Source organism: Pinus tabuliformis, chromosome 4_2 (genome assembly GCF_031772625.1).
Source record: "Pinus tabuliformis cultivar Carrire ecotype Pingquan chromosome 4_2, CPIR1, whole genome shotgun sequence".
In the NCBI taxonomy this organism is placed as follows: Eukaryota; Viridiplantae; Streptophyta; class Pinopsida; order Pinales; family Pinaceae; genus Pinus; species Pinus tabuliformis.
In genome coordinates, this window is record NC_142304.1 from 1,099,137,164 (window position 1) to 1,099,163,201 (window position 26,038).

The 26,038-nt window shown below is 37.3% G+C and overlaps 1 protein-coding gene across 1 annotated transcript in view; it reads left to right on the top strand.

The window, feature by feature from the left end:
- Positions 1–26,038, top strand: part of LOC149173498 (pachytene checkpoint protein 2 homolog) — a 404,891-nt gene that overhangs the window by 275,682 nt on the left and 103,171 nt on the right. The window contains exons 10-12 of the mRNA XM_089424627.1: positions 10,463–10,533; positions 10,753–10,843; positions 11,017–11,144. Of these exons, the coding sequence (XP_089280753.1) occupies positions 10,463–10,533; positions 10,753–10,843; positions 11,017–11,144 (290 nt within the window). The remainder of the gene's footprint in view (positions 1–10,462; positions 10,534–10,752; positions 10,844–11,016; positions 11,145–26,038) is intronic.

Genomic DNA, 26,038 nt, shown 5'->3' on the forward strand with positions numbered 1-26,038 from the left:
CACCTGCATAGAACCCGCGGTTTCTACCCGTACCCACCAATGCCTGCATAAAACTCGGCTACCCGCATTGAACCCATGAAGCACTGCATATGACTCGCATAAGACTTGTCAAGACCCTCAAAATCCGTCTTTTTTAATTTTTCTTTTTTGTGCTTAAAATTCACCATATTTTATTTTATTTTATTTATTTATTTTTTTTATATTTTTCTGTGTTTTGTCGAGTCTTATATGGTTCATTCCTGAGTTTTATACAGGTTGCTGAGTCAATAGCCAGAGGAGTCTTATACGAGTACGAGTCGTGCAACATTGCATGAAACCAGTGTTGCGAACATCGGCATTCTGATAAAATCGGCAAGGGTACGGAAATCCAAAAAATCGTAAAAATCAGGAAAATATCGATAAAAAATCGGCAAACATCAGAAGAACTAAGATACCATGAAAATGTCTTTAAAAATCGACAAACGTGGGCTAGGCCAAAAAATCGTGATTTCTAGATAAAATCAAGATGTTATCGAGATGTTCGCAACACTACATGAAATCCATGCTTTAATAAGTCAATTACTTTTATAATAAAAATTTCTTTTTCTTCTTTACATTATATCATGACTCAAGTACAATTATGAAGACCAACACTAGTTACATTTTTGAACAAATAGTTCAGAGTGGGATTGCCTTTTGATATCTTACTAGAACGAGTGCTGTAAAAGTGTTCCCTACCTTGGTAGGGGTGGCTAATAGCCAACCTTATTAGGTGCTTTCAACCTTCAAGGGGAAGTGAAATTTCTAAGGTCAACCCTTCAATCAATAGGTATTGGTGAAAATAATTTGGTAATGAAGGGGAAAAGGCTTCATGGCCAAGTGCCATGGTCAAAGGGACCAACTGATGGGGGCGTCCACATCCTAAGTGTATGGATGTAATGGTGGGAGCATTTGTGGAGGGATGAGTTACCTGCTCTGCTTGATTTTCCACCCCTCTCGTGCGCCTTTCACGTTTTCTTGATTATTCCTTGTATTAACACCTATAGGTCAGGGGTTAGAGCCCGTTTTTCATGATGTAGTAGTTTTATTACCGCTTTAGATGAGTCAGTACATTTCTCGTTGAGTTTGGGACATGCAAGGGTTCCATTTCATGTAATGGAGCATCATGTGCTCAGGGAGCGGGTGATCGCCATATGAGGGAGGTAGAGCTCATGTTAGGCTTTTGCCCACGTGCTAATTTTTATGTCTTGACCATATTTTGCATTTTGATTTTCTTTCTTTTGTTTCATTGTGGCCACGATATGCTTTTTCTTTTGTTTTAGTTGCTTTTTCTTTTGTTTTAGTTGCATCAACCTCCAGGGAAAAGTTTTCTGACCCTACTCAAGATATGTGAACATATGAGTGCCAAATGCAAAATAACAAACAACAAGTTGTACCTGAAGAATGGAGGTGAGATATGGGGCTTGTAATGTGTCATGGAATGTGATAAGTATGGTATAGGGTAAAATGATCACACTATCTTAATCACGGTCTTCCAAGTAGTGTCCCTCTTATAACCCTAAGGGGCCTTAAGGGAGGTCTCACTGGACTATGGCTAAAAATTAACCCCCTTGGTAAGGTGAGAGAACAAAATTATAGTCAAGATTAGTCAATCTTCCAAATCACCCCTTTATTCATACTAAATGCCCAAAACAAACAAGTATAAGCACCTAGTTGCAAAATGATCAAAGTTCCTTTTGAATAGTATCCCACCTTCATCCAAGGGTTAATGTTGGATGGCGAGAGGCACATGGTTGATGCAAATGGTAGAGGCACATGGCATATCATCGCCAAATAGTGGCTGGTAGGGGTTGCTGTTCAGTTGATTTTCAAATGTAGGAGAAAAGTTTCCTCATATGGGGTTACCCATTTTGGTGGGTAACAAAGGGTAAGGGAAATGTTGGAGAGTTAGTCTCACAACCAGGAAAGAAGGATTTTAGTAAAATCATGTGATTCATTTGCCATAAATTTGGACATGATGGATCACAGTGTCTGAACAAGGAAAAGAGCAAAGGGAAGTAACAACAGAAGTAGGTATCATACTTTGGAGAAAATTGAATGTACAAATTTATTGCCAAGTTTGAGGCAAATTTCTTAATGGTATCTTACCTTTCTACCAACATTATACTAAGGAATGCATGGTATGTGGAAAGTGCAGTTGTATTACCCCTCAATGATGAGTCATTTTATTGCTCATCAGGGTTGGTGTTGGTTTTTTGTGTAGCATCGACAATTATTCCCGCATGCCAAAAGGCCCCTGAAGTTGGCCAAAGAAAATTATGGAAATGAAAAATTAAAATTATGTATTTTTGGGCTTCATGTAGGCCCCAATTGTTCAAGTCAGCCCCACCATCAAGGGGTGTGACTTTTGGTCAAAAAGTCACCCATTTGACAAATATAAAAACACAAGTTGACCTCCACATTTGGACCAATTCAAATCATACACATTCTTCTATTTTTTGATCCACAAGTGTGAAGTCAAGAGGAGGAGATTTGAAGTTTGATCGAGAGAAAGAAGCTGTTGTCACACAGATGTCTAGGCACCGCGACAATGCTCAGATCGGGGGCTGTCACCCTGATCCCCGATCTCTCTGTTTAAGCTGTCTCCCTACAACAAGCTAAGGGGGGTAGACCCTATGGAGAAATGGGATGAAGGAGAACCAGCTGGGAATCAACCGGTTCGGGAGACACAGCGAGGCAATCAAATACTTGATTAAGGCTTAGCAAGATTTAGAATTTGATTAGATTTTAAATGATTAATACCAGTGCCTTATGGAGTCAATGATCCAAGTAATTGATTATCAACTGCTGCTTAGGAAACAGAGATATGAAATTTGTTTATAATTCCACGATAAAATTATTTAACAATCGCTTGAAAACATTTGCAAAATATCTAACATGTAACGAGCATTAAATGATTCAAGCAATGACGATCAATTTCACTAGATGCACAATGCCTTAGCAATTAAATTTCAAGAGATACAAATACCTTAATCAACCACGAAATTTAAAAGCTAACCAGTTTAGATCCTAGAATTTAAATGATTATACTTAAAATTCCAAATCTAGGAAATTTACCACTTTCAAATAGTTAATCTTCAGATATAAAAAATTTAAGCACATTTAACTATAGAGAAATGACAAATACCACAAAAATTTACCTTTAGATCTTACCTTAGCACAAAAGACACCAAGAAGAAATTTTAGATTGCCAACTTAATTATTCCTTAGGTGAATTTCTCGATATGTTAAGCAACGAAATAAATCGAAAAAGATTTAATAATTTTTTTTAAATTTTTTAATGGGCCAGAGGCCACATAAAAAAAATTTAAAACCCTTAAATATGAAACCTGCTTTCGATTTAATGCTTTAGGATTTCTTAAAGTGACAAAATGTGAAGTCCCTTTCTTATTTTTTTATTTTTTAGTTTTTCGATCTTTAGGGTTTTGAGATTTTTATTTTTTAAGATTTTTTTTATTTTTATTTTTTAAATGACTTTAAATTTTGAGTTGAAATTAAAATCATAAAAAAGTAAAAGTGAAAGGTAACTCAGATATATTTTTATATTTTATTTTTAAATGAAATGTCAAATAGATTAACTCAAGTCCTAGAAATGAAAACTAAACTAAAAAAAAGGGGCAAAAAAACCTAACGTACTTGAAACCTCATACATAACCAAAAAAATAAATAAATTTAAAATCAAACGAATATTTTTCTTTGTTTGCAGGTTCGTGAAGGGGTTCGACGACAGCAAGGGAGGACTCGACGGGCTGGCAGAGGGGAATGCAGGTTTTGAGGTTTGTTGCAAGACGGGATGAGAATGGAGTTGAGGGATGCGTTGAAGAGGAAAGGAGAGGAGCCAGCGACGGGTTGCAGGGAAACGCAGCAAAGAGAGGAGGGCAACATGCAGAGAGGGACGCAACAATGAGAGATGGAAGGAGATCATGCAAACAGGGAGGATAGCTATTATGAAGAGGCTGCGAATAGCAGCGTTGGGAAAGGGTAGCAGATCTGGAGCAGTGAAAAAATCGAACAGAAGGAAGAGGGGATGCGGGAGAAGAGATGTAGCACGAGGGAAGATGGAGCTGCGAGGAAGGACAGTCACGTGCAGGAGTAGTATAGGTTGCGAAAATAAAAGAAAAGGGAGAGCGTGAGAACGAAGAGCTGTAGGTTGAATGAGCGGTGAAGGATCAAGTTGCAGATTTGGCTTTGTACAACAACGAGGGAGCCACGATGGAGCTGTAGGAGATCAAAGAGGAGGAAATCTGCAGATTTATAGAGATTGCAGGCAACAAGAGACTGTGGGCTAAAAAAATTTTCAAAATTTCTGTAGCAGAGAAATTGAAAACTCCAGGCCGCAAACAGGTGGCCCAGAAACTCTTTAAAAAATTTTCCGAAAATTTTAATGAAAATATCGAATCCAATTGCTTCAGATCTATTAATGAAACCCTCACGAAATATTCAGATTTAAAATATTTTTTAAAACCCTTGGACTACAAAAATAATGCCCCTACAAAAGCTGGTTTTGAGGCCAGATCTTACCCTCCAGGGCCTAGATCTGGCTTCAAAATCGAACTTCACCTTCAGATCTGCAACCTGTTCCTGAAAACACAAACACCCAGAATCCCGATATACCAAAAAAATGAAACCCCAGAAACCCTAAGTCAGAAAAATTAAAAAAATTTACAGATCTATGCACAGGAGTAGCAGATCTACCAGATCTGGCGAGTGTGAGTCCAACTCCGCTCCTAGATCTGACAATCTGAGGCTCTTAAAAGCCAAATTTATCAACTTAGCACATAAAATTTTTGAGATTTTAAATTTAAATGGAGGTGCTTCGCCCAAAACCCTTCATGCATCAACAATGAAACTTCTTATGATAAGCCCGGGATTCAATCAAGCTGGGCTCTTCAGAAAATACTAATCGGGAGTTGGCTGGTCCACCTGAAAACTTCCCCGAACGCCCGATGATCTAAAAATCAAGAATTCCTTGCACAACTCAATTCAACCATTAACGTAGAGCGAGAAAAAGATAATAAAATTCAGTTTTAATAGAGATACCTGCCATTATATTCAGAACTTAAATTACCATTCAAACCCTAGTGATCAAGCAAGATACCTGTGCTTAAATCACTCTTCATAAAGCTATCATCAATGGCTAAAAGGAAATCTATGCATGAAAATAACACATCTTACAACATTTCCACGAAGAGTAACACCAGCAAAAATTAACCCCAAAGTCTTCTTTTATTGCTCATGAAAAAAATTACAATATAGAGCTTTCACTTAGCACAGGACTCAAAGATCGAATAATCTCAACTGACAAATGACGTCCTATTTAAAGATAAATCTCGCAACGACTAGTTCGAGTGATCCTTGTCAAAGTGATCTCGACTGTTGATGATGATCAAAATTTCTTTTAATCTCATCCGTTGAAATTTTAAATATTGAGGAAATTTCGAATTTTTCAATTAAATGCATTTTAATAAATTCAAAAATTAAAATTTTGCATTTATTTCTTCAAAATTTTGACTTTGACTTAACCCCAGGGACCCAAGGCATAAAATTTAGCAAAATAATAAATTAACCTTAGTCCTTGGACTTGTTAAGATTTAATTTTTTAAAGGATCCACAAATTTTACCTTTGGAAAATTTAAATTTACCTAAGATCTAGGACATATGAGCGGATAAATTATTTTTCTAACCTTCAAGACACTTTACATCATGATTTTTTTTTACATTTTTTACATCTCAAGGGGAAAAACCCATTTGAAAAAGACCCTCACAGACTACCCATTTCTGCGACACAAATATAATCCAACAGACTAAGCAATTTGTAATAAAATAACCTAACCAAATAGTTAGGATTATTCCCAAATCACTTTTACACAGACTCGATCTATAACATTAGGACTTGCCTAAGATCCTAGTGACAAAATTCATTCTGGCTTTAGGGTAAGGCTGAAGGAAAACTCTGCCGACCATTCGAGAATGGAACCGTGAGACAAAAAACCTCTTTGAATGTAGATCGTTACCAGAAAAATAAGTTTACCTAGGCAAATACATACATGACACGGATCTGCTGAGATTATTTACATCACATATATGCAGAATGGGTTTACATTATAACATAATAATTAGGATGATGGTGATAGCTGGACAACATAGACACATCGATTAGGGACTATCCCTTTTGCGAAAAAGGGGGTGTACTACTATGGGTCGTTGACACATAGTGGTCAACAGAAGCAACCCTTTGATCGAGTTTGACTAAATTTGACCACAGAAAGGGAGCAAGTTAGATCACAGAAGAAGACTTTGACCACATATTTGGGCCATAGTCAACCATAGTTGGCCGTAGACCCTTTGATAGTAGGACCGAGCTGACCTTAGGCTGAAATTTCAGACTATTGACTAGCGTTGACTAACACTAATTTCTCTGATTTTTGGAGGTTTGACCAACATTGTCTAGTTGGTATTACCGTATTTGAGCAAGTTTGACTGGTATCTTGGAGTTGGATTTGTGGCACAGATTTCTAGAACTATAAATATTGTTGAAGAAAAAATTCTCCTTAGAAAAAAGTTGGGTTTTCCCAGGGTAAATTTGTTGTCTCTATTGTGCTTGGATGTCTCTTTATGATCTTATTGTTTTCACTGCATTACTGTTGAGATTTTTTGTGTGTAATTGCTTAATGATATGTGTGACATAAGATAACTTGATTGGAAATCACTGGAAGTAATTATCAAATTAGAAGATCAGTTTCTATTGTGTTTATTGTAGAAAAAATCAATAGTTCAACATGCAAAGGTTCATTCCTTTGGTGTAATGGAGCAACCTATGCTTAGGAATCGGGTGATGGCCATAATGAGTGAGGTCAAGCTCATGCTTTCTATGTCCATGGCCATCTTTTGCATTTTGATATTCTTTCTTTTGGTTTTGCTGTGGCTGTGATTTCCTCTTTCTGTTTCTTTTAGCTGCATCAACCTCCCAGGGCAAATTTTTCGGGCCCTACCTAGGTATGCTAACATATGGATGCCAAATCCCAAAGAACCAATGGTTGGTTTAACTTGAATAATGGAGGTGAGATAAGGGCTTGTAACGTATCATGGAAAGTGTTAAGTATGACATAGGGATAGATGCAACTACGTTATCTCAAACAAATCTTCCCATGTAGTGCTCCTCCTATACCTATTGGGCCATTAGGGGAGGTCCCACTGGTCTAGGATCAAAGATTAGCCCCCCATTTAAGGTGAGAGAACATGATCAAGGTCAAAGGCCATCATTCTTCCAGATCACCCCATAATCCATATCAAATACCTAACAACAAACAAGTATAAGCACACGATTGCTAAAATGACCAAAGTACCTTTTGAGTAGAAGCCCACCTTTGCCCATGTGCTCATGCTGGATGGGCAATAAGAAAATGGCTGATGCAAGTGGTGGAGATATATGGCATATCATTAGCTAGTGGTGGCTGCCAGGGGTTGCTAGCTATGTGGTTGACCGATTAGTTCCCAAGAATAGGAGAAAATTATTCTCCTACAGAGTTACCCATTTTGGTGGTTAATACGGACCTTGTGCATTGGAATCTGTGTAGTGAGCCGTAAAACATGGAATGGCGTGAATTGTGAAATTTCCACGTGGAGAATTGAATTATGCTGTACTATAGCCAAATGAGACGCATATTGACTCTATGACTGATGACCATGTGGAAGAGACATAGATGCACTCTTGACATTGGCTAGACAAGCCCTACATAGTGCGATCACCCATACAAAACTGATGGCTTCACTAAACCATGTGTCCCAATAACTCCTTCTCAAGATGTCTAATCCTATCTAGGACAAAAGGAGTTAAGAATGCGGGCTAAAGGGACTAGGCATTTCTAACTTTAAGAGGGCTATGATATACCATATACATAATGATCACATGGCTTATAGTGCTTTGAGACCTGCATCTTATTGGGCTAACAATGTTGTTGTCATGGAAATACTAGGGTACTTTCCATGAGGTAATGCATATACACATGAGGATATGGCTACCCTCTTCACATTCCATGACCGACTATTGGTCTTCCTCAAGACTCTTCATTTCACCTACCTTTGAATTATGTACAATAATAATATGAAAATAATAACCATGAAGGATTATGCATCTAACATCTAGGCATGCTAGTTTGGATCTTATTGATTAAAGTGTACTCATTTGGAGATTAAATTAAGATGAACACGGTGTTGGGGGTGCAACCAAGGTTACTTGGGAGTGGGAGTGGGGAGTGACATTCTCAAAAGTTCCCGGTTCGGGAGTGAATTTTTATATAATATATATTTTTATATATTTTGATGCATATATGTCAACAAAAGCATGTAGAATGATGAATTAGTTATAAAAAACATAAAAACATGGGTTAAACCATATAACATCAATCATCTAGTAGTTACAATCTTCATCAACCACAGGGTCACAAGTTACAAGTTTTGATTTATATAGCATGTAAGGGTGCACATAACCAAAATAGCATCAAGTGCAATCCATCTTTGAACTGAAAATACATCAACAAACAGGCTCTAGATGGCCTCTAGCATCCAAAAAAAATCATGCTACAACAAATACCTACATATCATCAAAATCATTGCCTATCTTGGGATCTTTGTCATTAATATTACCCTCTAAGCATTAACATAAAATAGAAAAAACATAGCATGTCAAGTCAAGATTTTGTTTGAGTGATGGGTACATTTTTAGAAGGGTCATGATATGGGAGTTTGACAACCAATGTCACTAACATCAAGGTACATAGAGGGATTGAGGCTCTTGATTAAACATGAGTTCCATATTTTAGTACATGATAAAATCCAATGGAAACATTGGAATCTCCCTAACCCTGAAATCCTGGAAAAGTGATAAGTTTGTTGGATTTTGAGTGAGATCTAAAATTCTACTTTCTCCATATGAAATCCAAAGAGGTCGGAACCACTCTCAAAAATCCTTAGTCATTTCATGGTAATGTTAAAAATTTAAGTAAAAGGACCTTTACTTTAAGAATTTAACTTACCGTGGATTGCATATCAATACTAGGGCCATAGGTTTGATCATTAGGTTGCCCCACTCAAAAATTCTTGTTTTTTAATTTTTTTTTTTTGCATTTGGAATGTGTTTGCAAATGAAATCGTTGAGAAAAGCCAGAGAGCGAAATTTTTTGTAGGGAGCGTGCTCCTGGGGAGGTTTGAGGGGAGGGAGGGTTGCACTTCCCTGCAACCCTGGGTGCAACTCAGCCATAGTCATGAGATTGGAATGTCAATGATTAAGAGACAATGTCTGCACTTGAATTGAATTAATAAGTTAGAGAAGGAAACAATCACAATATCAGTGACATAAAGTAGGAATAATCATAGGCCCGAGCAATAGCTCAGTTGGTTTGATCTTTTCTGCTAACTTGTAATGCAAATGGAATTCACGGGATCCATTATCACTTAGTCTTGCATGCTTACCACCCACTATTGCGGCTGGAAGTTAATATTGCCCTCCATTTGGAAAAGTGGGGAAGATGGGAATACACAGGCATTGGCAAGGTACCAGTTTCCTCATTCCGAACAGTTAAGCATGGGGGGTGAGGGGAATTTATCCGTTAACAAAAAAATGCAGTAACTGTCATGAAGCTCATTATTCAACTTGCAGTCCATGTATATATATGCACCTGATTAACAAAAAGAGAGCTGACAAAGAATATCCAGCGAGAATACCTCCACTCTTGGTAATAACTCATGCTAGAATATGGGGTCCTCTTTATACAGATAGAGGATCACATGCATGGTGGTTGAGGAATAAATGTTTTCTCATGCTATTAAGACTTCCTAAGTAATCTATTCGAATTAACTCTTCATAATTACCGTGTCTTACCTCAGACCCCACTTTTTAAAGTGACAAATTACATAATCATATAATAACAATAAGATTTTCATTAGATGACTTCCGTCAGATACATGCCATTAATGAAAACATAGACTACAAGAAAACATAAGTTAATGGGCACCTTGGGGCTAATACATGGACCATACGGTGTTGGATTCCTGCAGTTGTTATTGGATCAGCATGGTCATGGTGGAAACTGAAATTTCAAATTTTTTATAGTTATTTTGCTGATATTATAATGATCAAGTCATTCTGAATGCTCAGAGCAAGATTTAACAAATTAAATTAGAAGCATGCAAGGCACTAAATAAATTATTCATAAAAAATAGGAAATTGCAAATACAATCTGCATGAATGTCATGGGTTACATGGGGACCATAAATTAAGTTGCATCTGATAATTTTGAGGTTGTCAAGTGTTAATATTTACTGGAATTAATACAGCAGTGATACATTTTAATCTTTTTTTCTTTGTAGAAATATTTAAAGTTTGCATCCTGTTTTTGTGCTCAAGGAGTTTTTATGTTTACAGACGAGGTGGAAAGCCTGGCTGCTGCAAGACAAGCAGCATTATCTGGCTCAGAGCCTTCTGACTCTATAAGGGTATCGTTGTAGCTAAACTCCACTCTGCATTGTTGTGCATGTTAATGCGTTGATAAAACTTCAGGCAAATCATGCAAGCCATTGAATATTAAAAGTGAATTAGGAGTTTCTAGTCATGACCATTTTTATTTTTGTAATTGGATGAGTAACGAGATATTTGTAATTCTTACTTGTCATATATGCTTCATCAGTTTTGATGCTCACGCTGTGCACAGACAGGTTGTTAATGCTTTGTTAACACAGTTGGACAGACTGAAATCCTGCTCCAATATCGTTGTTCTAACAACTTCAAACATAACAGCAGCTATTGGTATGGTGAAAGGGGACATGTCTTCCATGATGTTGCCACGCTGCATTGATTTTTTTGTTTCTTGTTTATCCTCAAGTGTGAATTATGCATACTATTTTTGAATGAAGAAAATTATAATTTGTCCCGTAAATGCTGTCAAGACTAATCTTGTTATACCTGTTGCTTTGGAACAGATATTGCATTTATTGATAGAGCAGATATTAAAGCATATATTGGACCTCCTACACTCCAAGCTCGTTATGAGATACTTAGGTCCTGTCTTCAAGAACTTCTGAGAACAGGAATTTTAGTTCTTCCTGTGGTGCGTTGTATTTCTCTACCCCTATCCTATTTTTCTGTCAAAGTGTAAACTATGTGCGTGCACTTTCCTGCAGATTTCAAATAGTAATTAGCTGTCATGCAAGGGGCAATATGTACCACATATATCAATGGAACCTGCTTCTATATCGATTTTTTGGAGTGGAGTTTGCAATACATTAATAAATAGCCTTGTCAATAGCAATATTTGAAGTCTATATAATTGCTGTATCGAAATCTAGAAATTTGATTCGAAGATGGTTATGTAGTAGTGTTAATTTGTTTCATACACTTTCTGAAAAAATATGGAATTTGGGTTCTGTTAACCACTAAAGTTGCACTTGAAGACTCCATGCCCGAGGATATTTCAGAGCATTCCTGCACCCACAGAGTTTCAGATTTCATCGGAACTTCTTAGCCCCTTTCTCCTTCTTTTTTCTTCAATCGTCAGATTCCACAACCCTAGAAAGATATTGTAAAAATGTCACTAGCATGATGAATAAAGCTATGTAACAGACCTAGGATGTTGAGACTTGATTAACAAGGTACACCTTGGAGTGTTTTTTACTCTATTAATTATTCCCACTTTTTAGCGGTGAACCGTTTTCTAGGTTTTTTCACTCACTGCATACCCCAAAGCTAGGGTGACGGCTTGAAGATCGTGCATAAAGTCTGTTGACCACTACGTGTCAACTACTCGTAGCAATACACCCCCTTTTCTTCGCAAAAGGGATAGTGCTTGAGTGACGTGTCCATGCCATTCGACTGTCATCATCAACCCGATCATGTTATGTTGTAAACCCAGTCTGCATGTGTAAATTGTAAATAATCTTAGCAGATCTGAGTCATGTATGTAAATTGCCTAGGTGGACCTAATTTTCTAGCGATAATCTACGTTCCGAAAGGTCTTTTGTCTCATCGATCCATGATCGGCAGAGTTTTCCTTCAGCCTAACCCCAAAGCCGGAATGGATTTTGTCATTAGAATCTTAGGGGAATCCTAGTGTGTTGATCTGCTAGATTATATTTGGTCGCAACACTGGGTGGTCTATGAGGGTCTATGTCAAATGGGTTTTCCCCCTTAAGATGTAAAATTGTAAAGTTCATGATGTAAAGTGTCTTGAGGGTTAGAAAATGTTTTAATCCCCTCATAAGTCCTAAGTCCTAGGTCCTAGGTAATTTTTCCCAAGGCTAAGTTTGAGGATCCAAAAATAAAAATTAAAAAAATTAAAAAATAGATAAAAATAATAATAAAAATTAAAAAAATAAAAAATAAAATAAAACAAAATTTAAAAAATAAATAAATAAAAAATTAAAAAATTAAATAATAAAATAATAATAAGTCAATTTTTGAGAAAATAAATGCAAAGTTTTAAATTTTTAATATTAAAATGCATTTAAAAATTCAACGGATGAGATTAAAAGGGATTTTGATCCTCATCGATGGTCGAGATCATTTTGACATGGATCACTCGAACTAGCCATTGGGATTTTTTCCTTTAAATAGGGTGTTAGGGGTCATTTGAGATCAGATTGGATCTCAGAGTTTAGTGCTAAAGAAAGCTCTCTTGTAGTCATTTTTTTGGTGCAATAAAGAAAAGACTTTGGGGTTAACAATCTTGCTAGTGTTACTCTTCTGGAAATGCTGTAAGATAGTTTTATTTTTCTGCATAATCTTATTTTCAGCGATTGATTATAGCTTGATGAAGATTGATCTAGGCACAGGTGTCTTGTTTGATCTCTGGGGTTTGAATGATAGTTTAGATTCTGAAATATAATGGTAGGTATCTCCATTTGATCTGGATTTCACTATTGTTTTCTCCCTCTATGTTAATGGTTGATTTTAAGCTGTGCAGAAAAATCTTAGTTTTGAGTTTACTGGGCATGAGGGGAAGTTCTCGGCTAAACCAGCGAACTCTCGGATTGCGTTTTCTGAAAGAGCCCAGCTAGTTTTAATCCCGGGCTTATCATCTGAAATTTTTTATGAATGCATGCAGGGTTTTCTGAAGTATCTCACATTAAATTTAGAATTCTGAAAATATTACTGTGGATTATTGACAAATCTGGCTGCTTAAGAGTCGAAAATTTGTAAATATTGTAATTTTTTTAACTGGTTTTAGGGTTTCCAATTTTCTTCCTTGCACATTTTACTTCTTGGTGTTCTGTTTTTGCCGTTGCAGGTTGCAGATATAGATTTTAAAAGTTTTTCAGGGTTTCCATCAGGTAATTTGAAGCGGATTGCTTTAAATTTTTTACAATTTTTGAAGAAATTCAAGGGTTTTCTGCTCTTGACTGGAGAGTTTCTTTTACTGCTGCATAAAAATTTTGAAATTTTTTTAGGGACCGTAGTTCTTCCTTGCGTGCCATTCCAACATCTACCCTCGAAGATCTGGACAGTCTCTACCTACATATCTCTTCAAATCTACGCAAAGTTCTGTTCCTCACATGCAGCTCGCTTTACTTCATCGATCCATAGCTTTCTGCATCACCATTTCTGCTTCCACCCAACCCGCAAACAAGAGCTGCACCATCAGCTCCTCTATTCTCTGCGTGATTCCCTTCACCCTTCACGCCGCCCGTTCATTTCATGCCCAAGCAATTTCTCTCTTCATCTTCACGCAACTCTCTGCTTGCATCTACCCTCCTTCGCCTAATCCGCAACAAACATCTACGTGTTTCTTTCACGCCCATCTCCACGCCATCCATCCATCTCATCCGCAGACCATCCCTCGATCTCCATCGAGCTTCTCCTTTCCGGCGTTTTTTAATTTTTTTATTTATTCTTCCACGTAGCTGAACCTTTTGTTCAAGCTGTCAATTGCCTCACGCAGCCCTTGTGCCATCGAGCTCTCAGCTCCTTCTTCTGTTCTGTGGTCCTCCTTGCCGCCGTCTTCCTTCTTGTCAACCTACAAACAAAACAAAAATTAAAAAAAAAAGGAGCACGCTGCCACCGTCTCTCTCTGTCTGCACACTTCCTCACACTGCAAATACACATCCCTGTCCATCCACGCAACCTTCAACCTACAATCCGTCCAACCTTTCGCTGCCACAGCCCTTTGCATTCAGCTCATCCCATTCTTATCCTTGCTGCATCTATCATCGAGCTACCATTACCTGCTGCCGTTGCCAAATCACCTGCAGCTCCTCACACCTTCCTTCAGCCATCCGACCTACACAACATAGACAAAGCATTCGATTTTTTTTATGCTACAGGTAGCTTAAGTTTTGGTTCAGGTTTTGTTTAGCATAAATTTTATTTCTTGGTAAGTTATTTAAATTTTGATAAAGCATTGCTGTCTAGCTTATATTAGATTTGGATTTTGGGCTTTATGGTATAGTTTAGATTTTATTTAGAATTTTATAGATATCAAAAAATATAAAAATGTAAAAATTGATTTTTTTAGATTAAATTTTATTTTGCTTTTGTTTCATTTTAACTTTAAAATCATAAAAATATAAAAATAGCCAAAAAGCATAAAAAAGGTTTTAATCCTTAGGTTTTTTCTTGTTTAGTTTTGGTTTTTGGTTTAGATTAAAATTTTATTTTCTTTTTGTTTTATGAATAAATAAATAAAAAAATAATAATAATACTAAATAGCAAATCGACTTTCATTTTTGGCTGTTAGTTCAAGTTTAGTTTTGTTTTAGTTTTTTTAATAAATCAAAAATCACAAATTTCGATTTTAAATTTCTTTTTTATGTTTATATGATTTAGGTTAGCTTAGGTGTTAGCTTTACGTTTAGGTATATTTAGTTTAGATTTTAGAGTTAGGCTTTAGTTTAGATATTAATTTTCATTTTGTTATATGTATATTTAAACTTAGAACTTTATATGAAAAATAAATTTTTTTATAAAAACAAAAAAAGTTAAAAAAAGCTAGTTTTTTTTTTTGGATTTATTTTTAGTTTTAATTTTTTAAAATTCATAAAAGGTTAAAAAAGTTCCTTTATGGTTTTAGATTAGATTTTAATTTAGGATTTTAATTTTGTTCTATTTTGATTTTAGAATTTTATAAAAATATAAAAAAATATATAAAAATTTAAAAAATATTTTGAAAAAGCTTAACAAAAAATTGAAAATTCATTTTTGGTGGTTTTTGTGGTATCTATGTTCCACTTTTCTATAGTTAAATGCATTTAAATGTTTATTTAAAGTTAGCTATATGAAAGTGGTAATTGATTAGCATTTAAATTATATGGTTGTTTAATGTTTTCAATCTTTAGAAATTTAATTGCTGGATCATTGTTAAAGCATTGTGCGTTTATCGAACATCTTGCATCGCTTGGGATATTTCGATGATAAATGATTGTTTTACATGGTTTATACTTCTGCAACATTCAATAAATAATCATTTAATCATTAACTCCATAAGGCACTAGTACATTAATTTTAAAATCAATCAGGGGTTAAATTGCCTTGTTGTGTCTCCCAACCCAACTAGTCCACAGTTGGTCTTCATTTATCCCATAGGGTCTACCCCCCTTAGCCACGGGAGACGGCTTAAATAGAGAGATCAGGGATCAGGGTGACAGCCCCCAGTCTGAGCGTTGTCATGACAATCTGTGCAACAACAAAGTCCATCTTAGTTTCTAGGGTCAACGTATATTACCATGCTAGGTCTTCTCTGAAATTTCAAAGAATTTGACTAGGTCTAAGAAAGAGAAGAAAATCAATTTTGGAAATTTTGATATTTTTGGCTTTAGGCAAATATGTCGGAGAACTTAGGAGAAACGGTTCGATGTGATTTTAGTGGATTGTGGGGGCCACTCACCCACCCAAAAATACGCACCCCATGAAGGAAATTCGAATTTCCTAAGTGGGGATCGAAATATTTGATGGGACCCACATGGGGCCCAAGGGAGCAAGCATAAATAGGAGGAAGTGAGCAACATTTGGGGCCTTTTGATCATTTGAGAATTTCGTTGTTGCTTTGGCTGTTTAGCTAAGCTACAAAGCGTTGTTTAGCACAAGAACTTCCCAAGGAGTGAAGCTCATCCCTCTCTTTGGTGGACTTCGAGTGCCACCCTAGGAGGGCTTCCATTGCCCACATCGAATTGTCATCTTGGGGAGGAGAATTTGCAGTAGGATAGTCAGTCATACACCTAGTTCGAGCTGCAGATTGGAGGGACTGCGTCATCCTCACTCAGGATTGTGCAGTCACTAGAGGGGGACTCTTGGTTGGAGGTTTAGCCGGAGGATTTGGGAGCTGGGGTTGCAGAGATATTGTTGGGAGCATGATTTGGGGAGGTTTCCAGCCTTGTGGCAGCAAGTTACAACAGTTTCAGCTGCAGGCAGTGAGAACCAGCGTTGGAGGAGGGCAATCCCCAAGGGGTTGAAATTGGCAGGTCAAAACAAGGCAAAACTCTTTTTGGGTTTTTCTAGGTTTTTGGAGAGGAGTACATCCCCAAAGTTGCATAAATTTCTGGGTTGTTTTGATGATCCAGGTGGATATTGGTGGCCACCTGCCAAGTCCACCTGGACCCCCACCATTGTCTTTCTCAGCATTTTCAGTTCCTTAATTGTAGCACAACTTACTATTTTTAGCAGTTTTTCGGGTCCTGAACTTCCGGAGCCATTTTGAGGCCCTAAACGACGTTTTTTGGGAAATCTGGGGGCAACATGGGTCCATGGACCGATGTTTCCCTTCCCAAAGTGGTAGTGCTCGGATAGATCTTTCTAACGAGCTATTGTACGCGTCAAACGGAGATTGTATGCCAAAGTTACGACCCCGGGAAGTTGATGTACCAATTTACCCAAACGGGGCCCACAGTTTGGCGTTTCATCTCCTAGGGTTAGGTTTTGGAATGTTAAAGGTTGTCCATTGTTTCTCAACAATAAATAGGCCTTCGAGCCTCATTGTAACACAGTTCAGAGGCATGTAGCCATCACATCTCTTCCCAGAGATAAGCTACCATCGCCCTAGCTAGTTTATTGCCATTTCTGTTTGTAAGCATATTTCAGTATTTTCCATTAATGAAATGAAGTATTATTTCCGCTGCATCTTTGTGTATATGGTTATCTCTGTAATTTGTTGCGTTCCTGTTTAAATCCAGATCAGTGGTATCAGAGCGGTCTGCTTTTTCTCTGTTTTTCTTTGCATGTCCCCAACAAGGTCGGGATATAAGGAGTTAGGGCTTGAACTTGTTGAACCTTTGCAAGACCAGCCTCGCAAATCCCGACGGCCTCCCATGGCGGACGAGAAGAAAGACGAGGGGGCAGGAGATCCCATCAAAATCTTGCTCGAAGAAGCACTCGAGCGACAACGGAACGCGATGATGGACAGCTTTGCGCAGATCCTTCAGCGGCTACCCCGAAGCGGCGCATCGGCTTCCAGTAGCTCCTCTGGAAACACCAAAAATTTAAAATTTTAATCCCTAACAAATTTATTTTATTTTTTTATATTTAATAAAAATCTAAAAAAAAAAAAAAACTATTAAAATAAATCTAACATTAGATTAGAACCTAAAAAATATACATAAGTCGATACCTAAGCTTAAATCCTAAATAACAAAACGATGTTAAAACTAAAACTAAACAAACCTAAAACATAACCACGCAGATGCGTCTAATAAAAACCGAACGCTGAGCTATCAAAACAAAGAAGTCGTGCTCTTAACAGAAACAAACCTTTATGCTTGCCTTAGATTTGCTACAAGCATACCGGATTGCGTTTATCGTTTGCAGGTGTAGCGCGCAAGAGGGGAATACAACGGCGGCCCAGAAGCGTGCAACCTCCAGCAATCTGACGTGCTGACCGAATCGGTTTCATTCGGATGCTAATGCCTGCGCAGACTTTCGACTTTTGCTAATCTTTGGCTGCTCAGATTTGAGACGGCTTGGTGACGGCGGGAAAGGAGGAGACTGCTACTGGCTTATGAATGAAGATTGACCGCACTGCATAGCAATGAATGTTTTACTGATGCCCACACTGAAGCCTTTGCTCTTTACCATTCAATGCACATCCAACGGTAATTATCTCACGCAAAACAGCTGGTCCGTGTGGATTATATGGACCTTGACGGCGGAGAAAAAAAATCTTAAGCGTTTGCAGGCCCACGAAAATATCCTCAGCGGCAGCCACACACAGGCTTTTGGAGGTGCGATGAGAACAGGCATGCGTTGAAGGATTTGAGGGGCGGAGCTGATGAGTGCTTGTTCCACGCAGACCCTGAGGGGTATGCATACACCAGAACGCATACATGGACCGGCCCGCTACAGAAAACTTTTTTCAAAACAAAAATTTAATTCAGTGCGGTTTTAGCTTGACGGCAGACAAAACTGCTGATGGAAACCATGTATAAATTCACGGAGTTTAAACCACAGGTGCGCAGGTTTTGAAATGCGTGGGCAAGGTAAATGAATAGCAACAACTTTTGATGGGTAGGAGAAGAAAAGAAACTGCGTGGAGTGGATGGAGCCCAGATGGAGCTGGGATGACTGTAGAGAGGATTTGAATGGCAGATTTTGCAACAAATGGGATAGACGTGAGGCAGCTGGCAGCCTGGTAGAGAGGCTCAGCTGCGCTAGTTTGCGTTTGCTAAATGATGATCTGACAGTGAGAACTCAGGAGCTGATTATCAAATGAAACTGATGTGAAAATTTTTCCAGATCTGAAAAACCCCTGGACAGCGAAAAAGAGACCTTGCAAAACTTTCAAAACTTGTACCTGCAACCTACAATAACAGAAAACCCAGAAATAAAATATGCTAGAGACAAAACCCTAAAGCCAACTAAATAATTACAGTATTTACAGATCTAAGGCTCTTTAGTAGCCAGATTTATCAATAATCACAGTAATATTATCAGAATTTAATTTAAATGTAAAACACTTCAGAAAACCCTGCATGCATTCATAAAAAAAAATATTTCGAATGATAAGCCCGGGATCAAGAACTGGCTGGGCTCTTTCAGAAAACACAACCCGGGAGTTGGCTGGTTTAGCCGAGAACTTCCCCTAACGCCCGGTAATCTGAAAAAGGATTTCCTGCACAGCTTAAAATCAACCATTAACATAGAAGGAGAAAATAATAGTGAACCCCCGATCAAATGGAGATGCCTGCCACTATATTTCAGAATCTAAACTATTATTCAAACCCCAAAGATCAGAGAAGATACCTGTGCCTAGATCAATCTTCATTAAGCTATCATTAATGGCTGAAAATAAAATTATGCAGAACAAATAGAACAATCTTACAGCATTTTCAGAAGAGTAACACCAGCAAGATTTTTAACCCCAAAGTCTTCTTTATTGCACAAAAAAAATGAACTACAAGAGAGCTTCTTCAGCACAAGACTCATAGATCTTATCTTAATGATCTGAAATGACCCCTTGCACCCTATTTAAAGGAAATGATCCCAACGGCTAGTTCGAGTGATCCATGACGAAATGATCTCGACCGTTGTGAGAATCAAGACATCTCTTAATCTCATCCGTTGATTTATTAAAAATGATATTTTACATGCATTCACTCAAAATATTATTATTTTATTATTTTTAGGGTTTTTGCTTTATTTTAAAATTATTTTTTTATTATTATTTTTATTTTTTATTTTTCAGTTATTTATTTATTTATTTTTAATTTTTTAATTTTTAATTCATTTTTAAATGGATCCTCAAACTTTTTAATTCATTTTTAAATGGATCCTCGAACATAGCCTTTGGAAAAAATTCCCTAGGACCTAGGACTTAGGACTTATGAGGGATTAAAACATTTCCTAACCCTCAAGACACTTTACATCATGACTTTAACAATTTTACATCTTAAGGGGAAAAACCCATTTAACACAGACCCTCATAAACCACCCAGTTCTGCGACACAATTATAATCTAGCAGATTAATACACTAGGATTCTCCTAAAATTCTAATGACAAAATCCATCCCAACTTTGGGGTTAGGCTGAAGGAAAACTCTGCCGATCATGGATCGGTGAGACGAAAAACCTTCCGGGACGTAGATTATCACTAGAAAGTTAGGTCCACCTCGGCAATTTACATACACGACTCATATCTGCTAAGATTATTTACAATTCATACATGCAGACTGGGTTTACAATTAAAATGATGAAGCTGCTGATGACTGTAGGATGGCACGGACACGTCGATTAGGTGCTACCCCTTTTTGCAAAAAAAAAGGGGGTGTACTGCATGGGTAGTTGACGGGTAGTGGTCAACATCTAGCTCTACTTGGGGACACGTTGCTGCTCTGTAGGAATGTGAGAATCCAGAATCTGCATCCATACAACACAAAAATAAGTAGCGTCCATCCAAAAATCATCATATACATTAAGCACAGGAAAGATAAAAGCTCTTCATTTATTAACTATCTAGAAAAGTAAATCTAATCCTAAAACAGAAATAAAAATGCTGAAAAAACAAGGAGTAGGGTTAGAAATACAATACAAAGGATGCCCCATGGCATCAGATGTGTTCAATATAGTGTATACTGAGCATTTGCCTGCTTTCAGGCAAATCTGTCGGCTGCTTGTCGGATGTGCCATGTCCAATTCTGCATATGGTAGGACTTTTCCCTATCCGAAAATCAAGCTGCTCGCAGCCGTTTGATGCATCAAATCTTCTTCTCATTTTCTTTCTCTTGCGCTTTTTCTTTGTGGCAGGTTGTATCACTGATGACATGGAACTTTCTGTTTCAAAGCTATCAAATGAAGTATGTAAGATATGCGTGACATGTCTTTCTTTATCCTGCATCTGATCTTTATCATTTTTAAGTCTATCTGGATCACCTTCAATTAACCATCTTTCAATCGAACCAATGACCTCCTCATAATAAGATGGAGCTTGTTGCGGCAAATGAGAAGGCTCCTGATCTATTGATGTTTCCTGGTTTCTTTTATCCTCTGACCATTGTTGAAACTTTTGAACCTGTATTTTAATGGCATCTATCTGACTGGAGTGTTCAACCTTTATAGCATTGATTTGCCTGACATGGTCTTCTTCCATATCTTTTATTACTTTATCGGTCTTTTCCTTTAAGTTCATCAAGCAATACTGCATAGAGTTTATTTCTTCTTTATGATTTGCTTGCATGGTGGCCAACTGATTATTATGATCAAACGTCATGATAGTCATTTCTTCATCCATAGTTAATAACTTGTTTTTCATAAAATTAATTTCCCTATCATGATCAACTTTCATGGTCATCATATTTTCCTCTAAGCCTGATAACTTTCTTTGCATAAATCTAATTTCTGTGTCATGATTAGTCTTCATGGCCTCAATTTTTTTAGCATGCTGATTTTGCATAATCTCCATCCCCCCATTACGTTTTTCCAGGTGGGTGCATAAAGTTCTCACATCATTGACGTAATTAGTTTGATTAATCTCCATATTTTTTACCAGCAGCATTAGTTCCTGTATAATTTGCTTTTGATTTTCCTTTTCGTTGTCATTTGTCCCTGCTTTTCCACTATCATGGACTTGATCTGAAATAGTACAGGTGGACGACACATTCTGATATGAAGAATCGTCTTGGAATCTTTCGCCGACAGCTGGACCTTTTATCAAATTACTTTCATTCTGTTGCACAATTCTAGGGGCAGAAGGCAAGTTGTTTGGATTACCATATCTATCTTTAAAAGCATTGACAATGTCTTGTAAAGAAGTGAAAGAATCCTTAGGAAAATTGTTAAACCAATTCAAAGCATCACCCTCTAAAAAAAGACAAAAAGACGCATTTTGATATCTTCATGATTAAACTGAGGGGGTCTACAATATATGATCATTATACGAGTAAACAAGCCTAGATGCCTTCTAATAGCGATTGAATCACCACCCGAGAACACAGGTAATTTGGAAATGGCCTCCTCCGGAAAATCATGGAGATGGTCAGTAAAATGACATGGTTTAAATGAATAATCCATGATGAATAATAAGGGATCAAATGGATGATAGAACTAGATCTCTGCTCAAGAAAATTAATAGATGAAAGAAGTGGAGTCGCCACTTGAACAATGAATCTAAATCTAGGATCCCAAAAGCAACAAACACGCTGATATGAAAGAGGTTTCTTGTCTGGGAAAATAAGAAAATGGAGTCGCCACCCAAACAAGAAACAAGTCGAAGAGAATTTTCTGATATGACGAAAGATAAGGTGATGAAAGATCCAAATGATAACCCAAAAGGTTGAATCTGCCAGCTCAAATGAGAGATGAGAAAGATGAGAAGATGAATGTCGATGAAACGCCAGGAACAAAAAAACTCTGTCCCCGACAACGGCGCCAAAAAATGTTGTCGCACAGATTGTCATGACAACGCTCAGACCGGGGGCTGTCACCCTGATCCCTGATCTCTCCGTTTAAGCCTGTCTCCCACGGCTAAGGGGGGTAGACCCTATGAAATGACGAAGACCAACTGTCGACCAGTTGGTTGGGAGACACGATAGGATAAGCACTAAATGGATTTAGAAGTTAAAAGACCAGTGCCTTTATATTTAAACGATTACTTGTTAGATGATATAGAAATATAGACCATGAACAGCAATCATTTGTCATCAAATATCTTGAATGATGCTAAATATCCAGTAAAACCACAAAGTTCTTATAATGGCCAAAGCTCAATAACGATATCCAGCAATTGAAAGTTTTGAAGAGATGAACGCTTTACACAACCACTCAAATCATGAATCATTAACCAGATATTACATTCGTATTCAGACTTGAAAATTAAATCTCAGCATAAGAATATAACATGATAATTTCCTGAGAAAACAACTGAATCTGGCGAAAATAAAATTTCCACAATATATTTTTATGCTTTTTTCAAATTATGGCAAAAATTTGAAAGCTTTAAAAAATAGAATCCAGTTCTACACTTTGAAAGAAAATTTTTATGATTTTGAAAATTTTGAAATTTTTATGATTTTTTAAAAGTAAATTTAAAACTAAAATCTAAATTTTAAAAAATTAATAGAATTAAACTAACAAAAATTTAAAATTTTAATCCCTAACAAATTTATTTTATTTTTTATATTTAATAAAAATCTAAAAAAAAAAAAAACTATTAAAATAAATCTAACATTAGATTAGAACCTAAAAAATATACATAAGTCGATACCTAAGCTTAAATCCTAAATAACAAAACGATGTTAAAACTAAATCTAAACAAACCTAAAACATAACCACGCAAATGCGTCTAATAAAAACCGAACGCTGAGCTATCAAAACAAAGAAGTCGTGCTCTTAACAGAAACAAACCTTTATGCTTACCTTCGATTTGCTACAAGCATACCGGATTGCGTTTATCGTTTGCAGGTGTAGCGGGCAAGAGGGGAATACGACGGCGGCCCAGAAGCGTGCAGCCTCCAGCAACCTGACGTGCTGACCGAATCGGTTTCATCCGGATGCTAATGCCTGCGCAGACTTTCGACTTTTGCTTATCTTTGGCTGCTCAGATTTGAGACGGCTTGGTGACGGCGGGAAAGGAGGAGACTGCTACTGGCTTATGAATGAAGATTGACTGCACTGCGTAGCAATGAATGTTTTACTGATGCCCACACTGAAGCCTTTGCTCTTTACCATTCAATGTACATCCAACGGTAATTATATCACGCAAAACAGCTGGTCCGTGTGGATTATATGGACCTTGACGGCGGAGAAAAAAAATCTTAAGCGTTTGCAGGCCCACAAAAATATCCTCAGCGACAGCCACACACAAGCTTTTGGAGGTGCGATGAGAACAGGCATGCATTGAAGGATTTGAGGGGCGGAGTTGATGAGTGCTTGTTCCACGCAGACCTTGAGGGGTATGCATACACCAGAACGCATACATGGACCGGCCTGCTACAGAAAACTTTTTTCAAAACAGAAATTTAATTCAGTGCGGTTTTAGCTTGACGGCAGACAAAACTGCTGATGGAAACCATGTATAAATTCACGGAGTTTAAACCACAGGTGCGCAGGTTTTGAAATGCGTGGGCAAGGTAAATGAATAGCAACAGCGTTTGATGGGTAGGAGAAGAAAAGAAACTGCGTGGAGTGGATGGAGCCCAGATGGAGCTGAGATGACTGTAGAGAGGATTTGAATGGCAGATTTTGCAGCAAATGGGATAGACGTGAGGCAGCTGGCAGCCTGGTAGAGAGGCTCAGCTGCGCTGGTTTGAGTTTGCTGAATGATGATCTGACAGTGAGAACTCAGGAGCTGATTATCAAATGAAACTGATGTGAAAATTTTTCCAGATCTGAAAAACCCCTGGACAGCGAAAAAGAGACCCTGCAAAACTTTCAAAACTTGTACCTGCAACCTACAATAACAGAAAACCCAGAAATAAAATATGCTAGAGACAAAACCCTAAAGCCAACTAAATAATTACAGTATTTACATATCTAAGGCTCTTTAGTAGCTAGATTTATCAATAATCACAGTAATATTATCAGAATTTAATTTAAATGTAAAACGCTTCAGAAAACCCTGCATGCATTCATAAAAAAAAATATTTCGAATGATAAGCCCGGGATCAAGAACTGGCTGGGCTCTTTCAGAAAACACAACCCGAGATGGCTGGTTTAGCCGAGAACTTCCCCTAACGCCCGGTAATCTGAAAAAGGATTTCCTGCACAGCTTAAAATCAACCATTAACATAGAAGGAGAAAACAATAGTGAAACCCCGATCAAATGGAGATACCTGCCACTATATTTCAGAATCTAAACTATTATTCAAACCCCAAAGATCAGAGAAGATACCTGTGCCTAGATCAATCTTCATTAAGCTATCATTAATGGCTGAAAATAAAATTATGCAGAACAAATAGAACAATCTTACAACATTTTCAGAAGAGTAACACCAGCAAGATTTTTAACCCCAAAGTCTTCTTTATTGCACAAAAAAAATGAACTACAAGAGAGCTTCTTCAGCACAAGACTCACAGATCTTATCTTAATGATCTGAAATGACCCCTAGCACCCTATTTAAAGGAAATGATCCCAACGGCTAGTTCGAGTGATCCATGACGAAATGATCTCGACCGTTGATGAGAATCAAGACCCTCTTAATCTCATCCTTTGATTTATTAAAAAATGATATTTTACATGCATTCACTCAAAATATTATTATTTTATTATTTTTAGGGTTTTTGCTTTATTTTAAAATTATTTTATTATTATTATTATTATTTTTTTTATTTTTATTTTTCAGTTATTTATTTATTTATTTTTAATTTTTTAATTTTTAATTCATTTTTAAATGGATCCTCGAACTTAGCCTTTGGAAAAAATTCCCTAGGACCTAGGACTTAGGACTTATGAGGGACTAAAACATTTCCTAACCCTCAAGACACTTTACCTCATGACTTTAACAATTTTACATCTTAAGGTGAAAAACCCATTTAACACAAACCCTCATAAACCACCCAGTTCTGCGACACAATTATAATCTAGCAGATTAATACACTAGGATTCTCCTAAAATTCTAATGACAAAATCCATCCCGCCTTTGGGGTCAGGCTGAAGGAAAACTCTGCCGATCATGGATCGGTGAGACGAAAAACCTTCCGGGACGTAGATTATCACTAGAAAGTTAGGTCCACGTAGGTAATTTACATACACGACTCATATCTGCTAAGATTATTTACAATTCATACATGCAGACTGGGTTTACAATTAAAATTATTAAGCTGCTGATGACTGCAGGATGGCACGGACACGTCGATCAGGTGCTACCCCTTTTTGCAAAGAAAAAGGGGGTGTACTGCATGGGTAGTTGACCGGTAGTGGTCAACAAGTCTCTAGGAGATTAAGTTAAGGTTAGTTTGGATTACTTGTCAAAAATAATTTGTTTCCAAGTATTAAGCAAGCATATGACTAAATGAGCAAATTTCAATGATATATTCAAATCATAGTTGTGGGGGAGCGCCCCCCCCCGCACCCTCTCCCAATCCGCACTCCGG